This window comes from Xyrauchen texanus, chromosome 46, assembly GCF_025860055.1.
Source record: "Xyrauchen texanus isolate HMW12.3.18 chromosome 46, RBS_HiC_50CHRs, whole genome shotgun sequence".
Taxonomy (NCBI): domain Eukaryota; kingdom Metazoa; phylum Chordata; class Actinopteri; order Cypriniformes; family Catostomidae; genus Xyrauchen; species Xyrauchen texanus.
In genome coordinates, this window is record NC_068321.1 from 13,470,926 (window position 1) to 13,494,925 (window position 24,000).

A 24,000-nucleotide genomic window follows, 5' to 3' on the forward strand; every position below is an offset into this window, starting at 1 on the left:
TCAGAATCTCAAACGATTCTGAATCGATTCTCAAAAGAATCAGAATCGATTCTGAGTTTAGTTTAAATCATAAGTATGAAACTATTTTTTCCAACAGCTCTAGATGTTACATCTTAAATGCAGTTTTATTTAATGTGTTATAGCTTTATTTATGTTTAAATAATACGGAAGCAGATCATGTAAATAACGACAAACTCTGAAACTGACATTTTTCTGTGGGTCAGTGCCTCTTCTATAAGTTGCGCGAATGTCCCGATTTGAGGGGGAGAGACTGAAACTGCAACCGGCTTATGCACACTCTGTCAAGGGAACACTTGTCCCTCAAGTACACGTGCTTGCTGCAGCTAGATTATAACGTATTGGCTTGCAACTTATTGAATCATAATATACTGTATGTAACTGCATTTCTTATCGTGAAGAAAACTGGCAATACTTAGCTTTATTAATATGAGATTTAGGTTTTTTGTGAGTTAAAGCTGGATTGAAGTGAACAGAAAGGTGAGAGAGGATAGTCTTCACCCCATTATACACTGCAACAAAATATGTTTTTGATTTGATTTTGTTTTGGCTTCTTTTCCAATATAAATCTGTAAAACTCTTTTAAAACAATGTAAAAAAAATTAACAACTATACTGCAGAAGAAAAAAAATTATCTGAGAATGTTGAATATAATATTAAAAATACAAATATTTTAAAATATCTAAAAATCCTTTAAAAAAGAAGCATTCACCTGAGAAGCAGCATAGAAGATATTTATACTTGCTTTTAGAGAATCGATCTTGAATATAAGTATATTTGTCTTTACCGCACTCGCAGAAGTATAACCAAGTACAAAATACACTTATATACAAAATACACTTACTGTATGTTTAAGATACATTCTCTTAAAGCAGGTCTAAATATCTTATATGTTGCTTCTTAGTTAAATTGATCTTTTTTTAAGGGGTTTTAGACCATTTTAAATGGAAAACAAGACAAAAACACTTGATAACAATAGGATTTTTTGCAGTGAATTTCTTTACTGAATTAAACTTGTAAAAAGTATTTTTCCCCCTTTAATTCAGTGAATGTCATTTAGAGGTATTTTTATAATATTTTTTTTCCCTATTTATTGTTAGTGAGCACATTAAAGTCGAATAGTAGAATAATCGGTTAACAGCTAATGATTAATTGTTGCAATAATCATCAAATAGTTAAATAATCAAATCGATAATCAAAATAATCGTTAGTTGTAGCCCACTCTCTTTCAACTCGCTTTTGGCACCACTCTGCAGATATTTCACCGGGAAGCTGGAGCTTAAATTTAGGTAAGAACAGACTGATTTCATCTGAAAATTATCGACCTAGTGTGGCTAAATTCACAGTGAAATTAGTCCGCTAAAAACAACTCACTTTCGGCACCACTCTGTGGACTTTTCACCAGGAAAAGCTCTCACAAGCCCATACATTCAACAACACTTCCAGGTTTGGCCACTGGGGGCAGTGCTTCAAATTTCGGTAAACAGACCGATTTCAGAACAACTTTAAAATTACTGTCGCCAAATTGATATTTGACATTGCAACCTTGGCTCAACCATTGGCTTGAGTTTGTGGTGAAAAACAGTTCTAATGTTAGAAATGCAATACAACTTAATGCCTTCTACATAGTCACAAAACTGACTTTTATATAAAAATCATACATAAAACTCATAAAACTCAAGTTTATCATTTAAAGTAATCATCGGCTTAGGTTCATGTTGTGTTTTGAGAGAAATTAAAAATAAGCTAGAACATATTTTCATGTGTTTGTTTGTTTTTTTCAACAAGAAACAAATCTGATTCCTTTGTATCCAAATCTCCTTAGAGATTGTGACAAGTCCAAGACCATTACATATAGTACAGAGAATTAAGCTGAAATTGAGGACTTTACATTCTGTATCACATATTTCAGGTCAAAACATTTTTACGACAAGTCCTCTTGTTCAGCTAGTGACTAATTAATCATTTTGTCTGCCAACAACTTGCTTAAAAGCTCAGAATAATTTATCTGGGCAGTATATGTTTCTCCCTGTCAACCTGTACACCTTTTATCTCTCTCTAGACTGGTGCAGTGTGCACAAAGAGTGTTGTCAGGAAGGGGGGACTCCACTTTAGAGTCAGTAATGACACCGAGCCTCAGATTGAACCTGATGCCAGGTCAGTCTGGTGCAGCAGGTAGACAAAATCTTTGCTCTCAAAGTCCAATCACACCAAAAAGCCCCTGCAAAGCCAAGCAGAACTTAGAGACTTTTGCTTTTACAGACTCCCAGGGAGTGTTTTAAACTAATTTATTTAGAATAGTTAAAATTTAAGAATGCAGAACACTTTGTTAATGCATTCAGGCATAACACATCCCTGGTGAACCCAAATTATTCCACTTTGTTCATCACTCCATGGTTTTAGTCTGGCATCCATCCTTTTGCAAGCTATTTACATCAATTATCAACTGCTGGAGGAGTTCAGATGGCTACTGCAATGGAAAGCCTCAAACTTTATCACCAACTGTTATTTTAATGCTTTGATTGTTTCTGATTGTCGTCATCATCACCTCAATTCTAATAGGTTGGAATTTCACTAAATAGCCAATGGCATCAAGACCATGTAGTGACCATGTAGCATTACAATATAAACAGAAGTAACAATGATGGATCTAGAAATACTTCATGTCTGATCATTTTTCTCCTTTTTTCCTTGCTTTGTAATATAATTAAGTCCTGACATGGTCTTCTGCTGTTGTAGCCCATCTGTCTCAAGGTTCGACATGCTGTGCATTCTGAGATTCTGCTCACTACAATTGCACAGAGTGGTTGTCTGAGATAACGTAGCCTGTCTTTCAGTTTGAACCAGTCTGGCCATTCACTGTTGACTTCTCTCATCAATAAGGTGTTTCCGTCCGCAGCCGCTCACTGGATGATTTTTTTTTTTTTGGCACCATTCTAGAGACTTTTGTGTGTGAAAATCCCAGGAGATCAGCAGTTACAGAAGAACTCCAACCAGCCTGTCTAGCACCAAAAATCATGCCATGGTTGAAATCACTGAGATCACATTTTTTCTCCATTCTGATGGATGTGAAAATTAACTGAAGCTCCTGACCCATATATGCATGATTTTATGCATTGTACTGCAGCCACACAATTGGCTGATTAGATAATGAGTATATGGGTGTCCATATGTTCCTAATAAAGTTCTCAGAGAGTGTGTACTATGCCAAGGCTGTATCACAACACATAGTACTCAAGGAAAAAAATGAGTATAAAAGGGCTTAACAACACAAAATCTGTTTTTATTATTAGCCTAAACATTAAAGTCAACATGATACAGCATGTGAAACAACACCAGCATCCGCAACATTTTAGAAAGATGACATCAGCTAAAAAGAAAACTTGTTTTTAAACTTGAAAACTTAAAAAAAGAAAAGCTAAAAAGGCAGAGCAATTATTGTGAAAGACTATGAAGACCAAAACAATTCCATTGGAAAAACATGCACTGATGAATTTTGCACAGTAAGATAAGGAATGTGTTTTTAGAAAGTTAATCAAACCAACTTTGATTTCATGTTGACTTTATTATTTTAGATGTCCTCTTGGATATATAATACATTTCATGGTATCAAAGAGTGCAATTTGAAATGCAGCCTATGGCAAACAAAATAAGTGGTATTTAATACTGCAGCCATATCACCCTGCAGCTCTCACCTGGTTGCCCTAAGCAGGGTTGAGCCTGGCCAGTACCTGGATGGTAGACCTCCTGGGGAAAACTAAGGTTACTGCTGGAAGAGGTATTAGGGAGGCCAGTATGGGGTGCTCACCCTGTGGTCGGTGTGGGTCCTAATGCCCCAGTATAGTGACGGGGACGCTATACTGTAACAAGGCACTGTCCTTCAGATGAGACATTAAACTGAGGTTCTGACTCACTGTGGTCATTAAAAATTCAAGGGCACTTCTTTTAAAAAGTAGGGGTGTACCCCAGTGTCCTGGCCAATTTCCCCCATGGCCCTTATCAATCATGGCCTCCTAATCCCCATCCCTGTATTGGCTACATCACTCACTCTACTCTCTCCTCTCCACCAGTAGGTGGTGTGTGGGGGGCGTACTGGCCCATTATGGGTGCCTTTGCATCAGGTGGACGCTGCACACTGGTGATGGTAGAGTAGATTCCCCCTGTACTATGTAAAGCACTTTAACTGCCTATAAAAGCGCTATATAAATGTAAGGAATGATTCATATCAAACATCTAACATAGCAACTCTCCATCTGTAGGAAATGAAAGGCGTTCGGGCAGATGCCTCCTGTGGTTCTCTATTACTAGGCTGGAGGTCACTGCTCTATTCCTTGGCACTTTGTGAGAATCAATCCCATGCATTCTCCAATTATTTTCTTAAAAACCCAGTTACTGTGGCAACCAGGCCAACATGTGTTGTTTGCCATGGCAGCAGGCCAACTCAAACCTTTAAGCTGTTAAAAGCTTGCTCAAACATATTGGGTGATTGTCTCATGGTCTGCTCAATGCTCGACCCTACACCTATACTGATTTTGCACACAGAAAGAACTGTATACATAACGCTGTGAAAGTTCCAAAAGTTCACTGTCTGAAATGACTGTCTGAAAATAGTCGTGATCGGCAAGGGCTTTCAATCTAAATTAAATTCCAACGGGTCTTTGTTCTGCATAAAGATCAGTATTCTTTGATGAGAAAGTTCTAAAATATTGAAATATAATGATCTATTCTCAGGGCCAAAAGAAATACATTAGCCACCAGTCATGAACATGACTCAACTTTTTGACATTAAGCATTATACTGGCACACTTATGCACCATGGATCAATTTTATGGGGCAGAATTTTGTAGTTTTTTCTCTCTGGAGTGTATGGAAGACAAAAGATGTCAGACTAAGCTGCAGGGTGTCATATCATCATTTCCAGGACTGGAGGATTTTCTTTCTTTCTTTTTTCTTTCTTTCATCTATCTATCTTTTAACAGGAAAACAAATGTTCCACAATGATGATCTGCTCAAAGAATGTCAGGTGCTTGATTTTTTATAAGGAAAATTTCACCCAAAATGTTTGCTTTCTTCATTATTCATTCCCTTTCATGTTGTTTCTCCCGTGGAACACAAAAGGAGATATTCAGAAAACGCTAAATTTACATTTAATCTGTTCCACAAGCAAACCTGTCATATGGCTTTAGAAGACTTGAAATAGTTCTATGACCACTTTTATGTATACGTTTATGGTGCTATGTGTCCTTTTCGAATCTTGAAAACCTCAGTACTTATTCATTGTAATTGCATGGAAAAGAGCGATCAGAGGAATTCTAAAAAAAAAAAAAAAAAAAAACTTTTGTGTTCCATGGGAAAAAAGAAAGTCACAGAGATTTGTAACGAAATGAAGGTGAATAAATAATGACAGAATTTTCATTTTTGGGTAAACAAGTGCTTTAAGTGTATCTTAATGCATTGTAACCATCCAGTCAAAGGCCTTCCCGCAAGATAACTAACAATGAAAAAAGACTTTGACTAAAACTATAACTGCTAATTATTTTGACATCAACATATTATTCCATCTCAGATCAGACAAGGTAAATGATATTGACACTAACATGGTATCTCCATGAGTTAATAAACAGAATAATAATCCAAACAGATAGAACTGAGAATTCCAAATAAATTAACAATTTATACTCCCTAAAATTGCAATAGCCTTAGCATGTACATGATTTTTTTCAAACAAGAGTCAAAAGTGCTCTTGTGGAGCACCTCGACTCCTTAAAAGACGTTTGAATTGCAATGTACTAAAACAGGTGTAAAATATTACTGTGTATTGTTGCAGTGTAATTACAAACCAATTACATAGTAATTACATACTTTTTGCAATTAGTAATTACGCATTTTTCTTTTGTAATTATTTGTAATTAGTTATAATAATATGTAATATATTTATTACATGTGCGATATATTTTCACAAAACACAATAAATTATGGCAATTGACGTTTGGCACATGGCTTACCTTCTCCGAAAAAATGTGCTTGGATCAAGAACAGTAGAAAAAAGCCCATCGCTGCTCCCGCGAGCGCCCACGCCACACGGAGGTACTGCATCTTTCAAGATCTGACTGACGTGTTTAAAACAGCACATCCATTCCGATTCAACGCAGCATTGTTGAAACGGACCGAATAAACAATCCTTTATTCTGAGGAAGTACAGTCTGTTCGGGAGATACACTTTCCATGCGGAACAGCTTCTCTCTGCTCGATCGGCAGGTTTCTATTCAGTAAGATTAAAGTTCAATACAAGAGAGTTTCTACACGCCGTCAATGGGGAAAAAACATCGACTATAAACCGTTGCATAGTCTCTTACTCGCTTACAGTCCCCAAATATTTCAGTCTCTTTACGCAAACGCATCCGCATTTAAAAGCCTGCTCCGGTGCACCAGCCAGAAGAACTTGCGACGAAAACTCAAACAAATCCTTTTTCAATGCGTTTGCATTGAAGTTAATTTTATTGAGACATTCATTCAAGACTATACATTAAAGACCGCGTGTCTTGGCACATCCACAAACGAGCCTCGCGCTGCATGTACAAGTCGCCCACCGGAATTCCGTCCCTCTTTAAAGTCAATGAAAAGACCTCAAATATGTTCAGTCTCATGAGTAGTCTCTAGTCTGCGGCACCATTCTGTTGACTTCCTAGTAGACAATGAGCAGGCAAGTATGCGTCCCAAAGACGCGCGCGCGTAGTGCTCGAGCGACTCCTTTTTAACTAACGCATCTTGGTTTAATATCGACGTCATCACTGTTAAAATCAATCTCCGGGCGACTCCACTTCCTCGAATGAGTGAGTGAGTGAGTGAGTGAGTGCGGAAAATCATCCCAATTACACTAGGCCAACTAACATTTGAAAACAAAATGACTATCTCTACATCTGTGTGTGTGTGTTTGTTTGTGTGTGTGTGTGTGTGTGTGTTGTTTTTGTTGACAGTTTTGGCAGGCTCTGGTGCTGCATCCAAACATGGTGAAATGCTCTTATCTTCTCCTCAACCCACAAACCCCTGGTGCCATGGGTTTACTTTAGATTGTATTGACACTTGTAATGGCCAAACATACCTGAAATTATGCAAATGTAAAATGAAGTAAATATGGAGCGCTTTTTAGCACCTTCAATACACATTAGCAGCGCTAATGTGTAAAATGAACCGAACCGAACCGAACTCGGAGCACAGCTGTTCTGTGTATAGTAGAGCACGAGATGATATTCATCACTATTGAGCACATAACCACTTTAAAACCACTGTAACACCGTACTGCAACCATAGTTTATTCAGCTGAGATGCTGCATAATCAGTTAATGGCTGAACAGACAGAGTTGTTGAATGACTGATCTCAGAACTGTTTGAAAAGCACCTGATTTTCATTCTACCTCCATATACAGTCTCCGAAGGCAGCATGTTGCAGCTTTCTGATGCGAGTCTCATATCAATCAAAGTGAAGCACATAAGAAACATACTCATAAAGATCTGTGGCTCTGTATGTAAGTGTGTGCTCAAAACTGAAAAAGTGATTGGTTAGCGCAATTGGTCAGGTGAGGTGAAAATAGACTTCAAAAGTTCTTGGGATTTGACCTATCATCTGTAGACACAGCTCAAGGTTAATTAAGCATAATCATCAGCAATATTAGTGAGCTAACAGACAAAAATTTGCAACTTTAGCTGGATGATCATTTCTGTTTGTTAGCTCACTAATATTGCTGATGATTATGCTTAATTAACCTTGAGAGGCAGAAATCATGATTGCAATTACAATACGATTAATTGTGCAGCCCTACTTCTGGGTGCAAATTTGTCCCAAACTATTGCTAAGTATGTACACAGACACACATATGCATATTTTTCTATCATGGTAGGGACTTCTATTGCTTTTTACAGTGCTAACCCTATTGTAGACATTATTTATTCTGTTTATCAAGCTTTCCTCGTGTGATAGGTAATTTCAGGTTGTATTATCCTAAAGAGGACATTTGGTCCAAAGTAGGCAAAACCTGCCCCTCAAAAATCTCAATGCATTTTCATAGACAAAATAAGCAGTGTTATAAAGAATATGCATCTAAATCTATACAAATGTCCAAAGATTTTAGGGATAAGTGGGTTTTTTTGGAGTTTCTTGGAAAATGCTTCTTCATTGAGTAATGTGTTGCTATTTGGTTTGTCTCTTGAAGATATAATTGATAATGATAATTGATAATGGTCTATTTGAATACATTCATATTCACGAGTAATCAATTTACTTTGATGTTAATGCCACTTTTCATTATAGTCCCAAGTACAGCTGTATTCATGACATCATATTCTCATATTGTTCTCACGTACTCCAAGCTTCAATGGAAGAATAGCAATCAATCAGCGGGGACCCAATTAAATATGTTCAGAATACCGCACCACTGCAAAGTCAAGCTGCAATATCCTGCATTATAACGTGTTCCTACCATGTTGCCAATATATCTCCAACAGATCTCTCTTTCTCTCAACTTCCATCCCCTCTAAGGGGAATATCTATATTTGACTCTGCAGTGTTTCTTGAAATACTGTATGGAAATATATGGTGGGACAACGCACCCACAGGGACAAGCCACTGTTTGCATTTTTAACTAAATCTCTTTCCTTGTTTTGGAATAAGAAAGACAAAATCCATTTCTTTAGAGCACTTCTGTGAAACAGCATGCTAAAAGCACAATTTGTAGATTTCAAAAGAGAACGATTACTTGTAAACTAAACATTTATTTCATGCTAATGAGAGTATTAGTGTTACGATCCCATTGATTTTCCCATTGTGGACCTTTCTTTTGTTCCTGTGTTTTGTTTATTTATTGTTGCAATAAAGCCGCGTTTGGATCCGAACCTCCCGTCTGCCTTTTCCTGACTCCCCAAATCATTACAGAACGATCGACCAAACAATGGATCCAGCGGTTCAACGAGCCAACTACAAACTGCTCTGTATGAAACAAGAGGACCGACCTGTGGAAGACCACATTCACGACTTCCTAGAGCTGGCGCACGTCTCAGACTTCCCGGACTCAGCCTTGGTGGTCTTCTTCAGGGGCAATTTGAACGCTTCGCTGAAGGAGCTGTTGCCACAGGTGACGCGCGGCTGGACTCTCCGCGACTTCCTGGAGGCAACGTTGCTGGTCTGCGGCTCGCCCGTTCACCGTGGGCGTCGTTGAGGAGGACCCTACCTCTCCACCCACGGCGGTGACTCTCCAGTCGTCCCTAGCTCTCCCTGTCACGCCAGCCCCTCCGGTCAGTGAGCAAACCCCCACGCCTGTCGCCGTCAACGAGCCAGCACGGCCAACTTCGTCCACCCGGAGGAGGAAGAGAAGGAGGGCTTCCACCTGCCAGCCAACGTCTGCCACGGTCTACGAACCAGCTCCAACGCAGCGAACCCTTGCCCTACGGCCACCTCCTAGGCCACCTCAACCAGCCTCTGTCCTGTGGCCACCTCCCAGGTCCCCTGAACCGGCCCTTGCCTTGTGGCCAGCTCCCGGGCCACCCAAACCTGTCCCCATAGCGTGGCCTCCTCCCAGACCACCTAAACCTGTCCCTGCTCGGTCGACACCTCCCTGGCCTCCTAAACCTGTCCCTACCCGGTGGACGCCCCCTAGGCCACCTGACCCGGTCCCCGTCTCATACCCCCATGGACTGCCTGTCGGGCCTCCCTGGTCTGCCTGTCCGTCCCCCGTGCCTCCGTGGACTGCCTAATTGCCCCTTGTGCCTCCTTGGTCTGTCTCTGTGTCCCTTGTGCCCCCTTTGGTCTGTCTGTTCTCCCCCTCTTCTAGCCCCTCTCTCCTGGAACATTTTGTTTTTGTTATTTTTGTGTTTCCTAAGACCGTCTGGAATCCGGTCCTTTTGAGGGGGGGCTATGTCACGATCCCATGTTGTCTGCCCCGTGTTTTCTGTTTCACATGTCACTTATCACGTTCCATGTCACGTTTTCCTTGTTGTCCGCCCCGTGTTTCACTGTCCGTGTAAGAAACTAAATTTCCCATGTTTCCCGGCCCTCATCACTGCCTGCACTGTGGTATTGTCCGCACCTGTTTGTTATTTTGTCATCTTCGTGTCTGTCTATTTAAACCCTGTTGTTTTCCCTCTCCGTTGTCGATCGTTATCATTTCATGTTCGCTGTTTGTTCATGCCTTTTCAGATTAATGTTCGTTCAAGGATTACTTTGCCCTTCGTAGATGTTTTCGATGTTCCCTGGCCCTCCGTGGATGTGTCTTCAAACTGTGTACCCTCCCCTGGATGTTCTCTCGTGTTGTAGTTTGATTTTCCCATAGTGGACCTTTCTTTTGTTCCTGTGTTTTGTTTATTTATTGTTGCAATAAAGCCGCGTTTGGATCCGAACCTCCCGTCTGCCTTTTCCTGACTCCCCAAATCATTACAATTAGATACTAGATGAATTATTGCGAGACAAAAACAACATTCTCCCAAGGCGACAGGGGTTGGTAATGATTGAATAGCATGTGTAATGACTCACAGGTCTTTTCAAAATCAAACAGATATGATGTGCAGATGGAAGACTTTCTGCTCCAACAGGTGTCCTAAACACAGGATCATCTGGCACTGGGTGTGAAACCTTCATTCCAATTCAGCATAACAGTCAAGACAGATTTAAATCTAATGAAGACAGATACTACAAGAAGCATGTGACGAGAAGAAACATATATACTTACAGTAACAACTAAAGAATCCCACACAATGGCTCGAACTGCACAGCACATCCTTATTACAGTATGGGTTACGCAATCCAATTTGGATAAATCCCATTAAATGTGACATCCGCCTTCATAACACATTCACAAATAACACAATGTGCATTTCGGTAAATCTGCTGCATCTCAGTTATATTCCTTTCTGTTCTCAAGATATGTTGATCCATAGACATTTCAGACTGTAGAATCACATACAGTAGCCCCAAAAATTACACAATAGCTGCATTTCCACTATCAATCCAAATGAGGGTGTGCTAGTGTGGCCATTTGCGTGCCGACTGTCACTTTTGGTGCTTCATCATGCCTTTTGGGGCAAATGGCCAATGGCCTTTGGCCCGCCTATTAACCTTGTGCCAAACAAGGCCAGTTGGGGGGGTCAATGTCAAAGGCAGAGTTTTGCAGAACTTTCCAGGTTGTGTATTCATCGCACAACTGTAGAGGTTTGGGAAAAATAAAAAAATAACGGGTACAATACAAATCCATTAAAACAAACAATGGACAAGCAGTGCTCCAAAAAAATAACTTTCCATGGTTTGAGATCATGGACGGTCTGCTCTGACAACTTCCTGCTGTTAGTAGAGAGACCACTTGGAACACCATGGCAGTTACAGTCAGTGAGTTGTCAACACATACTTGTCTTCCTATCTAGCTAATGTTTACAAATGTTATAAACTTGATATTTGTGGCAGGGCGGAGGGCGGGGCCAGGGCCGGGGTCATGATTCTACACCCCTGGTCCCTTATCAGGCTAATCAAGCCTCTGAGAGGGATAAAGGCCGACTGCGGAGGATGGTGCGAGAGAGAGAGATAGTTTACGGACATGTGTGTGTTGTTGGCTTTTTTTTAAGTTTATAATTAAAATGTAATTTATATTGCCAAGCCGGTTCTTGCCTCCTCCTTTCCATTGAACTATGTTACAATATTGTAGATAACTAGATAACATGATACCCCAGCTTGAGCCTCCCTTTTACTTGTGAAAAGTGCGGAATGTGTGACGTTGCACCAGGGCGGCAAGTTAAAGGTGGGTTTTAGGGCAACGCTGTGGGGCTATTAGTCCAATGGTGAGAACACTGATCGATTTCGGTCTCACAGCTCGAGGCTTTTGGACCAGGATGGCCAGTTTATAGTCCTGGTTCGCACTGAATCGATAGTGGAACAGTGGCTAATATGGTTAAAAGTATGTGACACCTGAATGCCACACACATACTGTATGTGCTTTTCTTGTATGTTTCTCCTATCATTCATAAAAATAAATTGCGCTTGGTTTGAAATGTCGATATATATTGCAAAGATATCCCTTCATTTTTAAGTGTGGCTTAAGTGTCCAATACATTTTGGGGCCACTGAATATTTCAAACTACATTCAAGAACTGCAACTGTATCATGTGAAATGAGCTGAAATGGTTAGCAGTGTGTTCCTGCTTTCAGAGCTAATCAGAAAGGATTAAGCCTCACCATTTTACTTGACAGCCAGAAAGGAAAAGAAAGGAAAGCCAATGGTAAAGATCACAATCAAAGAGAGGTGGGAAACAGTGACAAGTCCAGATACGTTGAGTGATAAGAAGGCATGGGCTCTCTTTTTCTCACCTGCCCACAAAGATTTATGCAATCAATCTACTCAGACTAATTTGGGCCAGACTTCAGGATGTGTGTGTGTGTGTGTGTGTGTGTGTGTGTGTGTGTGTGTGTGTGTGTGTGTGTGTGTGTGTGTGTGTGTGTGTGTGTGTGAGCGTGTATTTATCACTTTGTGGGGACCAAATGTCCCCATAAGGATAGTAAAACCCGAAATGTTTGACCTTGTGGGGACATTTTGTCGGTCCCCATGAGGAAAACAGCTTATAAATCATACTAAATTATGTTTTTTGAAAATGTAAAAATGCAGAAAGTTTTCTGTGAGGGTTAGGTTTAGGGGTAGGGTTGGGTTTAGGGGATAGAATATAAAGTTTGTACAGTATAAAAACCATTATGTCTATGGAAAGTCCCCATAAAACATGGAAACACAACATGTGTGTGTGTGTGTGTGTGTGTGTGTGTGTGTGTGTGTGTGTGTGTGTGTGTGTGTGTGTGTGTGTGTGTGTGTGTGAGTGTGTATTTATAACTTTGTGGGGACCAAATGTCCCCATAAGGATAGTAAAACCCGAAATTTTTGATCTTGTGGGGACATTTTGTCGGTCCCCATGAGGAAAACAGCTTCTAAATCATACTAAATTATGTTTTTTGAAAATGTAAAAATGAAGAAAGTTTTCTGTGAGGGTTAGGTTTAGGGGTAGGGTTAGGTTTAGGGGATAGAATATAAAGTTTGTACAGTATAAAAACCATTCTGTCTATGGAAAGTCCCCATAAAACATGGAAACACTACGTGTGTGTGTGTGTGTGTGTGTGTGTGTGTGTGTGTGTGTGTGTGTGTGTGTGTGTGTGTGTGTGTGTGTGTGTGTGTGTGATCGTGTATTTATCACTTTGTGGGGACCAATTGTCTCCATAAGGATAGTAATATGTCTATGGAAAGTCCCCATAAAACATGGAAACACTACGTGTGTGTGTGTGTGTGTGTGTGTGTGTGTGTGTGTGTGTGTTTCAAAGAGAAGTGGGAAACGGTCTGAAAAGCTAGTGTAAAGCTGTAGACACATTCAAAGTCAATATTTACTGTCTCAAACAGATGTGCCTTGGTGTATTTGAAATCACAATGCCACACTGAGGACTAATTAGTTGTTTCAAAGAGGACATCTTCCTCTTGTTCCAAACTGTTTTCTATCCAGTGCAGGACAGTATTGACTCGACTGGGCTAATATTTTGCTCATTGAACGTTATGCACCAGGCCACATTATTTTAGCAAGCGTCTGTGGAATGGATAGCTTGTTTGAAATTAATTAGCGACAGACTACAATATTCCATCCACAAAGATGTAAATATGGATAGTAAGCAGTTTTTGACATACGCTTTGTATAAATCATTCAGACATGGTGTAGTGGGCAAGAAACAGAGCTGAAAAATATTTTTCTATAAATCATATAGGAGCAGATAATCAAATTTTAACAATGTATTCACTTGTCGGATTATAGACAACTTATGCTTGTGCGACCAAGCTTCTGAAGTCATACATCACTCGTCAGAGTTAGAAAAACCTCAGTGGCATACGTGAGTAATAAGCCACAAGAGGCTGTATGTTACAGTGATTTTACAACACACTCAAAAAACATAATTTTTTTTTATAAAAAATAATTAAATGATTTTGATTTTACAGAATTTTTTTATTTATTTTAATACAAAAAAAAACTAAGGCAATACAATTCTACAACATTTTGTCACAACTTGATTTCATTGCGTTCAATCAATTTAAGTTTGTAAAATGGACATTTACTTAATCCATTTGAGTTGGGACTACATGAATACTTTTTATGGTGTACATTTGTTTAAAAGAGTTTCTGTTATGTTGGAGTTTTAGGGGTTACAATTATGGTGAAGAGTGGAGCTTGAACTAATGTTGAGGACAGGTATATGTAGCACATGAAACTGATTGCTCGTTTCATTGAGAAAATGCTGTGCTAGCCATAGCATAGTTACCAAACTACACTCTGTAATGCTTCCAACCAGAATGTGTTTAGAATGCTAGCATTCACTTAGTACATAAAAAATAAAGTTACATTGACACATCTAATTTTGTTGGGTTTACCCAATTCATCTAGTTTGTGTTGAGATTACATAGTAATTTTAAGTTAATAAAACTCTAACTCATTTCAAACACATGGAACCACTGTGCACCACTGAATTAAGTTCAGCCAAAGAGCTATTATTTTGAGTGCAGGAAAAGGGTGTTCTTAGGCACGACACAAAGCGGATTGTCTAAAACCCTCTTAACCATGGTAAAAATATTGCAATATTGTAATGTATTGCCATAATTTAAGTAGATATAGTGTCATATTTTTGATGGATGGATGGATAGATAGATCTATCTAAGATGAAAATAAAGATGTAAAAAGGTTTCCTTATGCGTAGTACAATATGCAGCCGATTCAAAAGCAGATTCTATTAGCATTGACTGAAAAAGATTGCTTATTAAAATGTAATATCTTGTAAAGGATCACTAAAATGAAATATGGCTTTGACTAAAATATTGTTTAGGCCAGCGATGTAATCACGAGAAGGCATTCCACTGAGGATAACTTCATTTTCTCAAACTGTTGGCGGCATTACCACTCAATTGAGAGAGAGGAGAAAAAAGTTAATGTGCCTGTAAAAGATGGGGCACTTTATGAATTTTACTGCCCACAGGTCAGATGGGAATACATTCATTGTATATTCTGCAAATAATTTATACCGTTTTCCTAGAAGATTTTCAAGACAAACCATAAAGCATCTGCCCTCCATCAATGGCAGAGATGGAGAAACAAACCTGGAAAGGTGTGAATGTATGTGTCTATGTATGCTCGTCCTCTAACACTTTAGACTGCCAGAGAAGAGTGCAAATTGAATGACTATACAGTGAAACCAAAGGTATTTAGACAAGGGACAGTTCCCTTTTAAATGAAAATTCTGTCACTATTTAATAGATATAATGTTCAAAATAAGACTTCACACTTACTGGTTGTCAAACATTGGTGGAGCATGTCCATATATAATGTGGTTAGTCTGAGGGAAACTGATTTCATAAATACACTAAAAATGGCCTTGATGTCAGCTGGTTAAAGGTAATTGAAAACTAAAATGGTTAAAGGAATAGTTCACCCAAAAAAATCATTTCTCACATCATGTACTCACCCTCATGCCATACCAGATGAGTATACTGAACACAAAGATTTTTAGAAGAATAACTTATCCCTGTAGGTCCATTCAATGCAAGTGAATGTTCGCCAGAACTTTGAAGCTCCAAAAAGCACTTAAAGGCAGCATAAAAGTAATCAATAGTGGTTAAATCCATGTATTCAGAAGAAATATGATAAGTGTAGGTGAGAAACAGATCAGTATTTAAGTACTTTTTTTTACTATACCTCCACTTTCACATTCCTTATGCATATCGCCATCTACTGGGCGGGGAGGAGAATTTATAGCAAAAAGACTTAAATATTGATCTGTTTCTCACCCACACCTTTCATATTGCTTCATCAAATGACATTCAGACATTTTTTGTTTGTTTGTGTGTGTGAATTATGTGTCCATTTGGGGGGCACTGTATATGTCTTCCATAACCGAGTGACTTTTCATGTTTACTTGTTGTAGTGTTCAATGAGCCTATTAAAAATGAATGTAGACTCATACTTTTGCAAGCTGATGTATACCGTTTAAAGTGCAGGGTAACAATACCATTTAAACTTTTGACCTGAGGTTAAAGCAAATTCTAAACAAACAGGAAGTGACTGCGGTTGTTGAAGGGTAATGCTCGTGGTGGAGGCGGGGTAAGATGGATGAGGGGATGTTGATGAGGGATAAAAACCAAAATAAATGAATAAATAAACAAAATGACCTTGGTGCCGGCAAAGCTCTTTACATACGACAATTTGTTTTAAGAGACCGGAAAAGGCATGCCGATGCTGCCGCAAGAACGATTCTTGAAAGCTTTTCTTAAATTATTTGAGCCACAAAGAGATTCTGCAACAAGCAAAGGCATCAGCTGCTTTACATTATTCAAGGCTTACACAATGGCACTTCTGGCACGTCTCCTGCTTTCAAATTGAACTTGATTTAGTTAAGCTGGGAGAGTTTGAAGCAAAGGATAGAGTGGCCTGCCAGATGGGGGGTGGGTGGTTGGGAGGGGGTTCACTAACAGACCTGCTGCAGTAGCATGCACTGCAAAACACTGTTGACCTTCTGTCTGAACGCATAACAATACTGTTGTCCTAAAATAATTATATCTGTGGATGACAAACTACATCTGTCTGCAAGTTTTGAGGATAAACATCAAGGAATTAGGTATTTCTAAATATCTATCATGAAAACTCCTAATATAACACATATTAATAGGATTTGGCTAGGACTATATGGTGCCAATACAATTTAGCATTTATTGCTCCTGAGAAAAGCACAGAATCAAGAAACTGATATAAGTGTAAATAAAGAAGTAAAGAGATTTTGTTTCCCAGACACAACCAATGAAGCTTAACAAAGCCGTGTTTCAAAATGTATGAATATATCAGCTGGAATTACACTGCTCCAGTTGAATAAATATCTTCAGGTTTTCTCTCCCTCTGTGTCTTTCTCTTGCGCTCTCTCTGTCTCTCCCTCAATAGGTTTTGTGTGGAAACAAACGGACTGACTGATCTATCACACACTTGTGTGAGAGTGTCGAATGTACAGAATCTCAATGTCAGCACATTTTATAAAATGCAAAAGGTTTTGAAAGAGCTCAACCGTGTTAATTGAACTGTTTCTTTATCTGCTGCTTTTATAAAATAGAGGCTCATTTTGTTGGCCTGTGCTGGACTTTTAATATTTCTTTCCATTCCTCTCCCACCACTGCTATCAAACTTGTTTATTTTTCCAAAATAGTTTATGTTTATTTTTCCAAAATAGTTTATTTCCTCCGCTACAGATTACAGGAGCAAATAAAATACCCCATCTGTTTTTTTGATTGTCTCTTTTCTCTGTTCTTAGAAGGTACCTCATTCAGAAAGCTCTCCCTGCTCCCACAGCGCAGAAGCACCTTTGGCGATTAGTATTTTACAAACCAACTAAATTCTTTGTCAAGTCCTGTAACTTTGACATTTTTCTCGAGGAAAAAAAGAAGAATGTGAAAGTGTAGATTGATGGTAAAAACGGAAAATAATTTAATTGCGTGGGGAAAAGATGCAATGAAAGTGAATTGTGACTTAGGCTAACATTCTGCCTTTGGTGGTGCTCGGAAGAAAGTCATATGGGTTTGGAATGATATGAGGGTGTGAGGATTACTACATTTTCATTTTTGGTTGAGCTATCACTCTAAGGCCTACTCTCAGGGCCAGCCCATCCTACAGGCAACGGATTAGGCCCCCAACGTGCCTGAGGGGGCCCTGCGAGCACGTGCAAAATAAACGAAAAAGTCCTAAGATTAAAAAACATTGATGACTTTTATTTTAAAATTCTCATGCAGTCCAATGGTTCAAATAGCTCACACAATCGCAACATGCGTGGACCTCATCATTTAACATACAAATCACAATGACGGTGAAAACTAAAAACATCATATTTTGTATAAAATTAGCTCTGAGTAATCACAAAAAGACAAATAACTGAAAGTTACAACAAATAAAACAACAGCAAGTCAAGAAGTCAAGTAAAGCTAAGCAGCACAAACTAGTCTGCATAATGTATTCATAACGCAAAACATTGCGGGGAACCAGAGCGCAGCTTCTTTTCAAAGTATTATTAGACAGTAAGGAATTCAGAAACTGCCTATATGAAGACGCAAAAACTCAAGCAATTAATCTGGGAAATAACCTAACTATCTGCAAAGATCTCTGCTCTCTAAGTGGTATGTGTTTATTCTTCACATTTTTCTACAAATATATATTTCGAGGTGTTGTGTATATAGGCCCTATTTAAAATATGTTATTTACACATAATTATACACAGGGGTTAAAATGGGATTTCAGAGGTGGGCGTACGCTAAAATCAGGTGATGTCGATTCCCACATGATTGGCTGATTAGATAATCGCATGGATGTTTGTTGGTACTGTTTTGAGTATTTCTGTAACTTCTGAACACCTGGGATTTTCATGCACAACAGTCATTACAGTTGACTCAGAATGCCAAAAACAAAAAACATCTGAGCAGTTCTGTGGAGGTCAACAGAGAATGGCCAGACTAGTTCAAGCTGACAAAATCTACAGTAACTCAGATAACCACTCTGTACAATTGTGGTGAGAAGAATATAATCTAGGAATGCTATTCTGAGATGCAGGTTGGCGCTGTTTTGGCGTCACGAGGGGGACAACATAATATTAGGCAGGTGGTTTTAATGTTGTGGCTGATCGGTGTGTATCTAATGTTACAATGTAAAAGTAAATGCACATTGTTCTTAACGGGGGAACAAACACCTTCTGAACACTTTTTACTCAAATTGTTATTTTGATAATATAATTGGTAATGAAAACATTTGCATTAAATTATAAGAGTTTAAAATTCTTCACTGCCGCGTAAAGCAGCATTTGCACTATAGCAAATCCCACTGTATATTTGCTAGAAAAAAAATCAAAATGAAAAAAAAAAACACTAAATAAAAATAAATGCTAAATCAACAAAAATGGAGTATATGCCAATATGCAAATAACAGTGAAACCTTTACAGTGGTTGAGTGGTATTTTGTTCTCAATTTGTAGGCCTATGATATTTTGATCTGATGTTGCAACACAATCTCATGGCGAAATCGTCAAGATTTGTACGACTTTTCAAAATTTGGCTAATTCGTATGATATGGTGTGACTGCACTCATTTGAATTCCTACGACTTTCTACTACAGCCAATGACGTTGCTGAACATCATTTCCATTTAATATGCGACAATTACTTGCTTCTGTCACACACCACAGTTTCCTATCATGTTTACACACTTTTAGATAAGGGGTTTGGGTAAGGGCATAATATTAATAAGTATGTCCTTAATCCCTCATGCTTACTACCGCATTACATATCTGGGAATTTGCACGTGATGAAGGAGTTTATGCGAACAACATTGTTCAAGACCATACGAAATAGCCAACTAGAAAATGATGTACACATTTTTATGAGATCGGGTTGGATGTCGCTTTGGATGTGATTGATTCCTGATTCAAAACCCCTTTGGGTATTCAGCTTTTTCACAAAACTAAGCAAATTGCTACTGCATATCAGTGAATCTAAGAAAAGGTTGAGCAGTTGATTCCATATAACGTGATTTCTATGAATCAGAGATTGGACCATGGGGTGGTACAAAAGCGGAACGCGCATCTATACAGGGGCGTGTTCTGGTGCCGCTCTCGTATATGCTGCCTCCACCAGCGTGAGCTTGAAATATTTATTTTATGTGTACACTTGCTAAATAGAGAGGAATGTCTCAAGCGGGTCAAACAAAAACTGCATTGGAGAATCCAATAAATGGGATGGATTGACAAACAAGAATTTATTTGTATTTATTTATTTGGAATCGAAGGTGCCTTATTTTGTGTAACTTTAATGGGTAACACTTATGGTTGTATTTGTTAACATTAGTTAACATTAACAATGAACAATAATTAATAATCTTGGTTAATGTTTATTTCTACATATAGGCTACTAATTTAATATTAAATACTGTATAAGTTCAAATTAGTTAATATAATATGAACTGATATGAACAAACAATAAACAATTGTATTTTTATAAATTGACATTAGTCAAGATTAATAAATGCTGAAAAACTGTATTATAAATTGTTATTGATACTAATGCAAACCTTATTGTAAAATGTTACCCAGTAATTATCATACCTGCCGTTTCCATGACCTATTAATTGAGACACTGGTTTATTTGTACTTCTAGAAAAAGTTTGAAAGGTGATCAAAATAAGGCAATAAAATGGTGACTTGTCACAGCACCTAAAATCCACATATTCCCTTATGCATGAATGTACGTTTTAACATAAAATCTTAATGTTGGGAAAAAAGCTACTGGAAAAAAGCTGCCTACTCTGACTATTCCTCTTATTTTAACCTGAGAATGCATATGCTACTTTACACCATTAAAATGCATGTGTGGGTCAAAAAAGACCAAGGAAAAATCTTGATGCTTATTCTTTTTTAAACATCCTATTTTTGGGGGCCTGGGAAGCTCAGTGAGTAAAGACGCTGACTACCACCCCTGGAATCGCGAGTTCTAATCCAGGGCGTGCTGAGTGACTCCAGCCAGGTCTCCTAAGCAACCAAATTGGCCCAGTTTCTGGGAACAGTAGAGTCACATGGGGTAACCTCCTCAAGGTTGCTATTGTAACGAATGAGGTCGGAGTCAGACAAGGGATGAGGATCCAAATGCGGGTTTATTGATTAAAGGAAACAAACAGGCATGAATAAACAAAACTACCACGATGGGCAAATGAAAACAAAACACAGGAACTGGAACACGGGAACGGGAACAGGAACGGGAACGGAGCGGAGCGGAGCGGGAGCGAGCACAAACTACATACAACAGCATTCAACGACAGACAAGGACTAAACCAAAAACCAGGATATAAATACAAAAACATGGGAAAAAGGGGCCAATGAACAAACAGAACACAAACTAGGTGACAAGGTGATTAACAGAAACCAAAGGCAAATTAACAAGGGCAGGTGAAAACAATGAACAGTGAACACGAGGGAAAACAAGACTATGGAGGTACAAGGGTGACAAAAGTGAAAACTAAGGAATAACAAAAGTGACAAAATTACAAACAAAGGGCAACAGTGAGACAAGACAGGGTAACCGTTACAGCTATAATGTGGTTCTCGCTCTCAATGGGATGTGTGGTGAGTTGTACGTGGATGCCGTGGAGAATAGCGTGGGACTCCACTTGTGCTACATCTCTGCAGTAACGCGCTCAACATGCCACGTGATAAGATGTGTGGATTGTCGTCTCAGACGCAACAAAATAGTTATAAACATTATGTACTCTATATTGCTGTTTTACTCTACAACTGTATATTGTGATATTATTCAATGTAACTATGTTTTTGGGAATGACTTGCATATGTAAAATCTGAAAATAAATATGGTATTTAGCCAACAGCATATATACCGCTGACTTGATAAAGTGTCTACTTCGCAATTCTCTCTATGAACACATGCTTATCCGACAACAAGAAGTCTTCTGTCATATTCATTGTTGATTTGGCTTAGTGTGCACTTTGGGGAAAGACTTTATAGGGACTGAAGCCCAGGTAATAGAAATCCAGAGACGGCACTTTAACTGCTCATCTCCACAGAGAATCTCTGTCTCATTCACCTCTCACTTTCTGCATCTGAAGACCCATTTTAATGAAACCCTGCCATACTCTTAAAACGTTAAAGTAACAAACTGGCCAACAAGAGCTCTTAAAAAGTGAGTGCAGTCAGAGGCAACTCTAAAGTCTCATATAGGCACTTTGGAGAGGCACGGGTCATAAAAATGCATTATTTTTAAGCTTGTTTGAAAGGAACTTCAAAAGAATGCTGTGGGTTTTTGGACCATCTCTGCATTCTATTATAATGTCTATAATAAAGCATATGCCTGCACAGCAGGGTAAAATCAGAAATAACAAATGCAAACAATAAATTGGCTGCTTTCATTCAAATACTTTATCATGGGCAGCTTTTAATACTTGGCATAATGAGCCAGTAGGTCAAAAGCTGATGGTCATCAAAGCCATTTCATAGCTTAATTTTCAGAATCCATAGAACAGTAGAGTCCGATTAAAAGAGTGCAGTTTGTCAGCACTGAACTAATGCCACCCTTTTGCCTTTTTAAACTCACAGTATTCTGTCTTTTGACTCACCAGACTAGAGAATCAATATATTGTGAATTCTGTGAATGAATAATTTGGACCAACTCCGAAAAGATAAATGGTTAATTGAACTGGTATTTGGAGCACTTTAAATGCTGGTTAGAAAAACTATGTTTTTTAAATAATTTTTTGTATGCACTGAACAGATGGCCTGTCTTCGAACGGAAAGTGAGTTATGCAATCTAGTGTGCATTCTATCATTTTAAAGATAAATAGTAGGACAAACAGTGATGAAATGATTCCTCCTGAACTCTTGAAATCCTAAAATCTGTTGAGGATGTAAAATGGTGTGTGAATGCTGGCTCTGCAGAAGGATCAATAAAGATTCCCATTTGGCCTGTCTGAGGATAAGCTTAAGATTTGAATGTACTCAATCAATTTACATTGGGAAAAGAATACAGTCCTTTGGAAAGTTTGTGTTGAAAGCTATAATGTGCTGTGGGTGTAGGGTCCAGGAGTGCTACATGCACTAATAAAACTGATAAAGGGGTTTTTGCCCATTTGCTGAAAGGCCACTGGGGAGGAAGTGTCTCTTTTTTGCTGTGTCCTCTAACTAAATGCAAGGCTATAGATTCAATCAATAGGACAACACAATGCTAATGAATACCCTGGCAGTGAGAGAGATAGAGTACAGTGGGGCTTTACTCCTTGCTCCCCAAACACCAGACTGTTAATCAGTTTGGATATCTATCTATGGATATATCGATCAATCTGTCTATCTATCTATCTATCTATCTATCTATCTATCTATCTATCTATCTATCTATATATATATATATATATATATATATATATATATATATATATATATATATATATCTCAGACCAAAACATTTTGCCTTTTTTATTCCATGTTATCATATCGATCTTATCAAACTCATTGTTGCTGTTGAATTTAAAACTGCATTATTGATGAATTGTTATGAGAATACATTTCAAATTCAAAGAGTAAAAGAGCAGCCTTCTTACCGCAGTACAGGGTCAGTAGACCGGTCAACATCAGTGTAAGCCAGAAAGTTGAGGACATCGTCACCCATGTATCCCTTCGTCTATTCCTCTTTCTAAAGGGTGAAGCCATTAAAATCAGTTCCTTCTTAATCTCAATTCACCAGTCGAATTCGGCTCCTGTAGCCACCGGCAATTCAGGTGTAGTCGTTCATCGCAAAGTTGTCGTAAAGAAATTAGGCAAAACGGCGCGAACGTATCCGTGGGTCGAAATGCTGGGATGAGAGACGATTCAAAGAATGATCCGTCCGTTCACGTTTGTTTGTCGTATAAATTGTATAATCGACTGCCAGCGATTAATGTGTTTGGCGCCGTTCACACCGAACACGTCTTTACGCTAAAAAAGAGAAAAGAACTACAGTTAGACGCAGCGCCACGAATAGAGCGAGCGCAGGTGCTCGAGACGCGTTTTGAGGTAGTTTTAAGGGGCCGTTCAGACCGAACATGTTCTAACTGTAAAAACAACTAGTTCAAGTAGCCTAGTTGTATAGGGGCCGTTGAGACCGAACACGTCCTTGCGCTAAAAACAACTAGTTCAAGTAGTTTTAAGGGGTCGTTCTCACCGAAACCGTCCTTGCGCTAAAAAAAAAGGTTTTAAGGTGCCGTCACACCGAACCTGTCCTAACGCTAAAAACAAATTGTTCTTTAGTTTTAAGGGGTCGTTCAGGACGAACATGTCCTTGCGTTAAAAAGGCGAGACCCCACGTATAAAGTGAACGCAGGTGTCTCGATACGTGTTCATAACATTTGATGTAGTTTTAAGGGGCCGTTCAGAACGAA

The 24,000-nt window shown here is 38.8% G+C and overlaps 1 protein-coding gene across 4 annotated transcripts in view; it reads right to left on the reverse strand.

The window, feature by feature from the left end:
- Positions 1 to 23,694, reverse strand: part of LOC127638435 (chemokine-like protein TAFA-5) — an 87,222-nt gene extending 63,528 nt beyond the window's left edge. For 3 of the 4 annotated variants that reach the window (XR_007969866.1, XM_052119960.1, XM_052119962.1), the window contains exon 1: positions 23,185 to 23,694. Coding sequence is in view for 3 of the 4 variants with exons in the window: in XM_052119960.1 (XP_051975920.1) it covers positions 23,185 to 23,293 (109 nt within the window). In the remaining variant the exon portion in view is untranslated. Of the gene's footprint in view, positions 1 to 6,023; positions 6,836 to 23,184 lie in introns of those variants that run through there. The other variant, XM_052119961.1, reaches the window with a different exon arrangement.
- Positions 23,695 to 24,000: the final 306 nt, after the last annotated feature.